The sequence below is a fragment of the Cnephaeus nilssonii genome (genome assembly GCF_951640355.1).
Source record: "Cnephaeus nilssonii genome assembly, chromosome: 13".
Classification (NCBI taxonomy): Eukaryota; Metazoa; Chordata; class Mammalia; order Chiroptera; family Vespertilionidae; genus Cnephaeus; species Cnephaeus nilssonii.
In genome coordinates, this window is record NC_137084.1 from 75,643,061 (window position 1) to 75,652,719 (window position 9,659).

The following is a 9,659-nucleotide window of genomic DNA, read 5'->3' on the forward strand; positions in this document are numbered from 1 at the left end:
ACAGGAGATAGGTGTGAACTACAGAGGAAATACCTTTTCTGACCACTCATTGGCTAAGCTCCCTGTATGCCACTGGTAATATTCTTAGTAACTTGGGTATAAGAATCCAAAAAAGTGATCTAGGGCTTTTCCACCACACTCCTGGAGAAAAAAATGAAAGTCCGCTGCTGGAGGGCTAAGAAATGTCATAACCTGCCCTACACGGTTTGGCTCAGTGGATAATGTCTAGGTTTGCCAACCGCAGAGTCCAGGTTAGATTCTGATCGGTTAGATTCTGATCAAGGGCATGTACCTAAGTTGCAGGCTCCTCCCTGGCTGGGGCCCAGGTCAGGGCTCAGGAAGGAGGCAAGCAATCTATGTATTCCTCTCACTTTGATGTTTCTCTCTGTCTTTCCCTTTCTCTTTCACATTCTCTAAAAGTCAATGGAAACATATACTCAGGTGAGGATAAAAAAAAAAAAAGAAAGAAATGTCATCCTATCTAATAAAAGAGTACTATGCAGATTGATCATCACTGCAACACACAATATAGCTGCCCCCATGTGGTCAAAGATCCTGCCCCCATGTGGACACAAGATGGCAACCACAAGATGGCCAGCAGGAGAGGGCAGTTGGGAGGCACCCGGCCTGCCAGGGAGGGCAGTTGAGAAGGACCAGGCCTGCAAGGGAGGGCAGTTGGAGGTGATCAACCCTGCAGGAGAGGGCAGTTAGGGGTAACCAGGCCGGCAGAGGAAGGAAGTTGGGGGCAAACAGGCTGGCAGCAGAGTGGTTAGGGGGTGATCAGGCTGGCAGGCAGAAGCGGTTAGGGGCAATCAGGAAGGCAGGCAGGCAAGCAGTTGGGAGCCAGCAGTCCTGGATTGTCAGAGGGATGTCCGACTGCCCTCAAGGCAGTCGGACATCCCTTGAGGGGTCCCAGATTGGAGAGGGTACAGGCTGGGCTGAGGGACAACCCCCCTCCGTGCACGAATTTCGTGCACCGGGCCTCTAGTCTTATCTAATAAAGAGGGAATATGCAAATTGACTATCACACTGTAACAGTCAAGATGGCTGTGCCTACAGTGGCGGCAGGGATTCTGTAACACAAGATGGCTGTGCCCACAGCAGAGACTGAGTCCCCGTAAGGAGCCTTAATGAGCAATCAGCAGTGACCTGAGGCTGTGTGGTGCTGGGCCAGGGCAGGGGACCTGAGGCTGCGCCCCCCCGCCTGGTGGGGCTTGATGGGGGACCTCATACTGTGCCCCCCAACCTGGTGCCGGGCCGGGGGACCTGAGGCCATGCCCCCTGCCCTGGCGCCAGGCTGGGGGACCTAAGGCCACGCCCTCTGCCATGTGGGGCTTGACAGGGGACCTCAGGCTGCACCCCCCATCTGGTGGGGCTTGATGGGGACCTCAAGGCATGCCCCCTGCCCCAGCCCAGGCCGGGGGACCTCAGGCCGCACACCCCACCTGGCAGGGCTTGATGGGGTCCTCAGGCCACGCCCCCCACCCAGCGGGGTGGGGCCGTCCAGGTCTGGATCTAGCCCTATGGGGATGGGACCGGCCGGGTCTGGGTCTCTCGCAATTTCGAGGTGCACATGGGTGGGTGGGGACTTGACTCTGGTTCCCATGGTGTGCCTCAGACTCTGACAGGAGGAAGATTTTCATATAGGTTTTACTAATTTTCTTTCATCTCTGACACTTCTATTATAGAGAAAGGGCAAATAGCAATATTAAAATATTTCCTCTAATTAATTCTCTTTTAATGTGCATGAATTTCATGCACCGGGCCACTAGTTTGTCTATAGATGGGCACAGCATATGTGAGATCACCATGGCCTTGCAGCTGTATAGTCCTTGGACATTTCTGATTAAGATTCCCATGTTCAGAATGGCCTTGGCCATCCTGCATAATATCAACAAGGCCTCCACACTCTAATTAGCCTTGACCATCCAGGACTCTGGCGTGGTTCCCACAGCCTGACACTTTAAAAGGCCAGTATTCAAAATGTCAACGTTTAGAGTAAGGAAAGGTTTATTGACAGAGAAGATGCCTAATTGAGAATATGGGGTCCTTACAGGTTCCTCAAATCCATCTTCCCCAAAGCCCAAAGTTCAGGCTCCTTTTAAATCAAGGGGTGGGGAGGGGGAATGGGAGGAGCAAGAGGTGATTGACGATCCTGATCCCAGACATCTGGGCACCACAGGGATCTGAGGAAGAGCACAAAATCTCTAAATCTCTCTGTTCCCCTGATTATCTGAGTCCAGTCTTGAGGTTCCTGCAAATCTTTGATAAACAGACATTATTTTGTACATATTTCCCCACCTCTTCAGGAGAGGTACCTCATGGCAAGGGGCTGTTCTTCCAAAAACTCTAGGCTCAAGCAGAATTCCTCTAATGATTAGCATATCTATAACAGGAGCTCTTTGCCTGAAGGCTATGGGAACAATGCAGGCTAGAAATAAGACAGAATCAGAGACAACATTTTTCACTGTTACATATGTATGTGTATTTAATCATCTTAAATAAATGGTTTCATAAAATGTGCATTCTTTTGCAACCTACAGATAGTTCCAGTTGATTCATTTAAATCACTGTATAAACCATAGTTAATCCATTCTCTTATTGAAAAACATCCAGGTGTTTTGCAATTTTAATTTTTTACTACAGAAATGCTAAATTGAACATCTGTGTACATATTTCCTTGTGCACATATGCAAGATATCTTACCTAATAATAGACAAACATGTAAATTGACTGTACCTCCGCTATGCCACCAGCCAATCAGGAGTGATATGCAAATTAACCCAACAAAGATGGCTGTTAATTTGCATACTCAGCCACGGAGTGACAGGGGTGGGATGTTCTTCCCGACCCCCAGCCTCTCAGGGCCTCAGGCAGCGTGGGAAGGAGGGGCCAGAGTGGAAAGGGGCTGGGCCAGAGTGGAAAGGCGGTGCCGGCAGCCAGGGAAAGGAAAGCCCATTCTAGCACGAATCTTTGTGCATTGGGCTTCTAGTTTTTCAGGATATTGCTGTAGCAATTGTTACTCCTACAAGCAATCTACACAAGTTCCCATGGTTCTACTTCCTTTCTCACACTTGCCGTTATCAAACTTTTAAATTGTGCCATGCCCATGGATGAGAATATCTCTATAATATTTTCATTAGCATTTTCCTGCATATGATGGGGATTGGGAATCTTCTTATTAGTTTGTAAGTCATTTGGATTTCCTTTTTTATGAACTGCCTATTAGGATAGAAAAGAAAAAAAAAGGCCTTCTTTTTCTTTGCTGGGGCCTTCCACAATTTATGAGAAGCACCTGGTAATTAAACCCCGAGACGGCTAGCTCCTGTGGTTCAAACAGCCCCTCTGATGAAGTTACTCTCAAGGCTACATTCTTTTTTTTAAATATATTTTTATTGATTTTTAGAGAAGAAGTGAGAGGGAGAGAGAGCTAGAAACATCAATGATGAGAGAGAATCATTGCTCGGTTGCCTCCTGCACATCCCCTACTGGGGATAGAGCCTACAACGCAGGCATGTGCCCTTGATTGTAATCGAACCTGGGACCCTTCAGTCCACAAGCCTAGGCTCTATCCCCTGAGCCAAACCAGCTAGGGCTCAAGGCTATATTCTTGCATACCCCTCCTCTCTGCTGTTTTTACAACTCAGGAATAATTAGTAGAAAGTCCTCTTCCCCCCTCCTCTTCAAACAAGCCTCTTTTGAACTCTTCATAACTTTTGCTCTAAGCATGTTTTACAGGCTTGGGGAAAAAACAGATAAGACACCTCCCTAGGACAGCAGCCTCCCTCTCAGCCTCCAATCCCCCTCCCTTCCTTGTCACCTAGCAACAGCAGCCATTACCCTTTAAAAGAGCAGGCCCCTGTTTATTACCAGCCTCTGTATTGATTAGCAATGCACTGGCCCTTTCCCTTCAGAAAAAGCAAAATAAACCTCCTCTCTGTATCTGTTCTTTTAGTTGTGATCTCTTTCACAGGCTGTGCCGCCGGCTCAAGCCCTAACACTGCCTAATTCTTGGCCAATTTTCTATTGGGTTGTTTGTCTTTTTCTTATTATGATTTCTTTATATATTCTGAACTGATTATAGGTATTTGTGGACATTTTGTCCTTGGGTATGCTTTGTGTTTTCATCTGTTTTTCAAAAGAGAATTGAAGAGATTATTTTTTGTATTTTAAGGTTACAAATGTACTATCTTGCATTGTCTTCTAAAAGTTTTAAGTTTTGTTTTTCTCATTAAGGTATTTAATCCATCTGGAGTTGACTTTGTGTAGGGCACCAGCACTATTTGTTAAAAGGTTGTCACCTTCCCCACTGATGTGTTGTGCCACCCCTGTTACATATATGAATCTGCTCTTCATTCCACTCTACTGGATTACTCACCTTTTCCAGCACCAAACATCCATGCATAATTACTATTGCTTTATAATAAATCTTGACCATCTGGTAACAAGAGCTATCCCACCTTCTAATTTTTCTGCAACATTGTCTTGATTATATTTTTATTTATTTCTTGAATATTCTTAGCTCTTTGATCTTCCACGTGAACTCTGGAATCAGCTTGTTAAATTCTAAACAAAACACTTTTAGGATTTTGATCTAAATTGTACTGAATGTAGCCCAGTGGGTGTGGCTCAGTGGTTGGGCTTCTACCTATGAACCAGGAGGTTTCAGTTCCAGTCAGGGCACATGCCTGGGTTGTGGGCTTGATCCTGGAAGGGGGGGTGGGGAGGAGCGAATGCAGAAGGCAGCCAATCAGTGATTCTCTCTCACCGTTGATGTTTCTATCTCTCTCTCCTTTCCTCTCTGAAATCAATAAAAATACTATCTATATAAGAGGCTAATATGCTAAGTGTCCGACTGTCTGGGTAATGATTTCAAGTAGCAACACCTGGCTTCCTCTCCCTAGCAACCACTAGCCTCAGATGGCAACACTGTAACCAAATGTCTGTGAAGCATTTTCCTGTGCCTCATTTCATTTGATCCTCACAGAAGTCCTGGAGTAGGTAGATAGGAGACTCGATGGAATCCTATTTTCTTTTCATTAGCCAGAAAACGGAGATTTAGAAAGCTTAGAAACTTGACCCAACTGAAAAGAAGAAATGGTGGACCTTGAAAATGACTTCAGGTTTTCTCACTGCACAGAATATAGTCAAACACTGCTGCAGTTAAATATTTCACCCTTTGTTCTCCCTGAGTGATCTACAATAATAATCTGCTTCATGTTGATATTTACTGCTGTGTTGCTGACATTACCTGAAAGAGAAGTTGGGGTGCTTCACTGGGCTGGAAAAAGTTTAGCGACATCAGAAAGCAGGTCTAATTAAGCAAGTTTATTCAATATCTATAAAAGGCTAACTTGATTCCTGCATGCGAGATATATATAAAGCTCTCACTAGCGCCAATTGCACCTGTGTGTTTCAATCTGTCATTGTCGATCATGAATTTGATTGTTTTTATTGACATTCTGAAGCTGAAAGGAAGCTGAAAGGCATTGTTGCAAGGAAGTAACAATGGTGATTAAATATGATCATAATAGTGATCTGGGTAGATATAATTATCCCTGTGTAACCGAAGTTGCCATCATATTCAGAAACGAAGATAGAGGACCTCCTTTTGAAAGGTACTTGTTCATTCATTATAAACCAGATCCCAATAATCATAATGCCACTAAAATGAAACAAATCAGTATCCTGTTTCCTACATGAGATGCAATGATGTATCCTATTCTTTTCCCACATGGTGTAAAAGGCTGGGGAATGGATATTGCATTAAGACTCAGAGACGACAGTGTAATCGACAATAATACTAGATTCAATGGGTGATGCCGGAAAAGAAAAATTTCCCATTGAATTTCCTAAAAGTATTACTCCTTTGGGAATTCCATGTCATAAATTAGAATTGAAAGTAGGTGCAATCATCATGCTACTGAGATATCTTAATAGTAAATGGGGTCTTTGTAATGGTACTAGATTTATTATAAAAAAATTGCGAACTAACATAATCGAAACTGAAGTATTAACAGGATCTGTGGAGGAGAGGTTGTTCTGATTCCAAGAATTGATTTGTCCCTGTCTGATACTGGCCTCAGTGTTAGAATAAGTTTAATCAATTTATCAGTCATTATTTTTATCAATGTTCTTTTTATATCATGTTTTTATTCTTTTTATATCATGTTGTTATTGTTTATTTATTAATCAATTTATATATTATTTTCATGTACATTTTACTAATTTTCTTTCATCTCTGACACTTCTATTATAGAGAAAGGGCAAATAGCGATATTAAAATATTTCTTCTAATTAAATTCCTTTCAATGTGCATGAATTTGTGCACCGGGCCACTAGTATTTAAAATAGATAAGTTGTACTGGATGTAGAGAGTAATTTGAGGAGAACCTTGATCTTGGGCTTCTTAGCTTCCAGAACTTGGGAAAAACATATATGTTGTATGGCAGCCCAAACAGATTACCGTATTTTCTGGCATATAAGACGACTTTTTAACCCAGGAAAATCTTCTATACGCCCAGTCGTCTTATACGCCGGAAAATACGGTACTACACCTCTCTAAACTGAGTTAGAGTCTCTTGCACTTTGCAAGTCTTTCTTTGTACCATACATCACACTTGAAATTACTTGTTTAGTGTCTGTTTCCCCACCTGATGGCGGTACCATGAAGGAAAGTTAACTCTTGTTTATTGTTACTGTACTCTCCTGTTATTTGCAATACTCAATACATAGCAAGAACCCAAGAAATGAATGTATAGAATCCATAAGCAGGTGGCTACTGGTTACCATAGTGGACAGGGCAGGTTATACAACAGTTTCATCATCACAGAGAGATCTATTGGCAGTATCTGAAGGAACTCTGAGTATGAATGAAAGTTAGCCAGGCAAAGAAAGATGTGGAGGAAGCGGGAATGACAAAGACATCACACAGAGTATGAACCTTTTGGATATGTTTAAAGAACTGAAAGCATTTTGTTGCTGCACAAGTGAAAAGGGGAGACCAGAGGTCAGAAGAGGTCATGGGAGGCCTTTAAGTCCTGAGGAGAACTTGAAATGTATTGTGACTGTGGAGAGAATCCAAGCAGAGAAGTGTCTGGGTCAGATTTGCATTTTAGATACATTACTCTGTGGGGAGTGTAAGCCTGGAGGCAGGAAAAACAATCAGAGGTTGTTGAAACAGTCTGAGTAAGAGAACCAGAACAAAGGGCGGGTTGGGGGGGGGGGGAGGGAGCTGAAGAAGCCAAACTTGGTGGCTGATTCAGGGCTGAGCAATGGGAGGAGTACCATGTGACTTGTAAATTTCTGCCTACTGAGACCAGAATGGGAAGTGAAGGTAGGAGACGCAGGTTTTATTCCAGAGGAAGACAGAGGGAAGATATAACAACTTTGGAAGCAGTAAGTTTGCAGTGTTTGTGGGGTACATAGCGGATATGGCAGTCGACTCAGAAACGAGAGCTGGGTGGCAATTGAGATGTGAGGGCCATCAGCAAACGGGGTAGTTAACACCAGGTGCTTCTAGATCACTTGAAGAGAAAGATGAGCAGTGGGCCAAGGCCAGAAGTCCACAGCACAACATTTAGGGGTGGGCAGAGGAGGGGCCCATGGTAAACACAAAGAATACATTATGAATATATCATGTATCAAGTTACCCAAACTATTTTTAAAACTAGTTTATTCTTTGGCACCTGCTTCCGGCAGCTTCTATGGCTTATTTCAACACATTCCTACTGGATTTGTAAGTTTGTTTGTTTGCCTATTGCTATCCTCAGACAAGTTCCCTGAAGTGTGAATAGGAACTGACTGCTTTGGAATCTCCTGAATGTGGTCTGTGGGATCAGATCCCCCTGCCTTAGCTGGGGCAGGGGGTTCTCTTGCCTAGAGAAAGACAGGATACGCTAACCATCAGCCATCCATGTAATTTCACCGATCGTAAGGGAAAGGCATTGATTTTGCCTCTGCGGCTCACAAACAGAAATAATTCTACTCTAAAGACAAGAGGGGTCCCAGGCTGATCATCGGGGCACCTGAGTGATCTCGAGGGAACAGCTAGGCTCATTGGCATGGGTAAACAGAAGCTCCTTGTGACCTGATTCTACATGAAGGGGACAAAATATGGGAAAGACAAAATATGGGAAAGGCAAAATATGGCTGTCGGCCTGAATGCCCATAGAATGTTACCAGCTTCTCTGATACCAATGAACAGCCAGGAAATCCTCCAGGCTCTAATATTACTTCTTTCTCAATACCCTTTCTGTTTAATTTCTATCACATTTTTTCTTAAGTCATAAACCTGTCAGGCAACCCAGGAAAAACGGAATCATTTCTTTTTAGTCACTCCATCTTTCTAAAGTAGGATTTAATTTGTTTATGTTTCACTGGTACTTACTGATTTCATCCACATTTTTCAGAAATTTCTCCAAGTCTTTCTCTTGTTCATCAGCCATTGTGAACCAGAGTTCCTGAGGAAGGCAGTCAATGATGGCAATTAATAATAATGAAACACTGAACAGAATTTGTCAGGTTCATTAGCCTTCTAGGACTAAGAGCCAAGCGATTATTTTTAAGACAAATCTGTTTATAAATGTCATGAATGATAACAGCGGGACGATTCCACTGGACTGCTCTTAAGGCCAAGGGACACTCACTATTTGTGGTGATACCTCCAGAAAGCTTCCGGGCCGCCCTCCCCTGCAGAAACGACTCTGCAAAATGTTCCTCCCAAGCCGGTATCAACCGCTGTGATTCTGAACCTGGTGGCAAGGAGACCAGGAGGAGGGCAGTCGGCAGGCCTCCAGAGATGGAGGAAGGTGCTAATGCTTAACTGTGATCATGACAGACTGGCTCAGCCAGAAGCTTGGACCTGGCTGTGTAACCAGAGGTGGGACAATCTGCATCAAAATGTCCAAAACTGTTTGAAATACAATCTGGCTTGTTTCTGAGGAGTGGAGAGGAACTACAGATTGGCAGAAGGGATTAGAATTTGATGGCGCCACGCACCAGTGACTTCTCTTCTCCGGGCACGTTAGATTTATTACCACACAGTTGTTTCTGAGTGAAAAGGTGCATGGCGTACCCAGTGTTTCCCAAAGGTTCATCCACGGACCATAAAAATCATCCAAAAACTTGTTAAATACACAGATTCCTCCGCCTTAGCGCCAGAGCTCCTTGGTCAGTAAACCTGGGACAGTACCCAGAAGTGTCTCCTATTAAACACTCTCCGGGTGATTCTGATTGACAACTAGGTTTAGCAGTAGTATAATGCACCTGTAAGTGGGGATTTGAAATCTGCCACAAACAAGCTGCGACTTGCTTGTTCACCAGTTACTACGACAAGCTGTGTGACCTCAGCTAAATGCACAACCTCTCTGAGCCTCAGTCCTCATTCATCCAATGCAAATGATAATAGGAACCATGAGGGCAATCCTGGGGATTAATGTAAAGCATTAATGAGTTGCAAATGCGAGGCACCCTTACCTATTAAGCAGGAGTGGGGTGTGCGGCTTAAATAAAAGAACTAGGGTTCTTCCCAGCTCTAACATTTCAGACCCCCAGGGAACTGAGGCCCAGTGAAGTGCGTTAACTGCCCAAGGTTAGGAGGACGGAGGGAAGGCTCCGAGCTTCCAGGGCAGACGCCGACCCTCTGCTCCTAGGGCAGG

The 9,659-nt window shown here is 44.1% G+C and overlaps 1 protein-coding gene across 1 annotated transcript in view; it reads right to left on the minus strand.

Annotated features, from left to right (window-relative positions):
• Positions 1–8,460, minus strand: part of TTC12 (tetratricopeptide repeat domain 12) — a gene marked incomplete at its 3' end in the record, with an annotated part of 56,670 nt that extends 48,210 nt beyond the window's left edge. The window contains exon 1 of the mRNA XM_079788480.1: positions 8,390–8,460. Within this exon, the coding sequence (XP_079644606.1) occupies positions 8,390–8,447 (58 nt within the window). The 5' untranslated portion in view covers positions 8,448–8,460. The remainder of the gene's footprint in view (positions 1–8,389) is intronic.
• Positions 8,461–9,659: the final 1,199 nt, after the last annotated feature.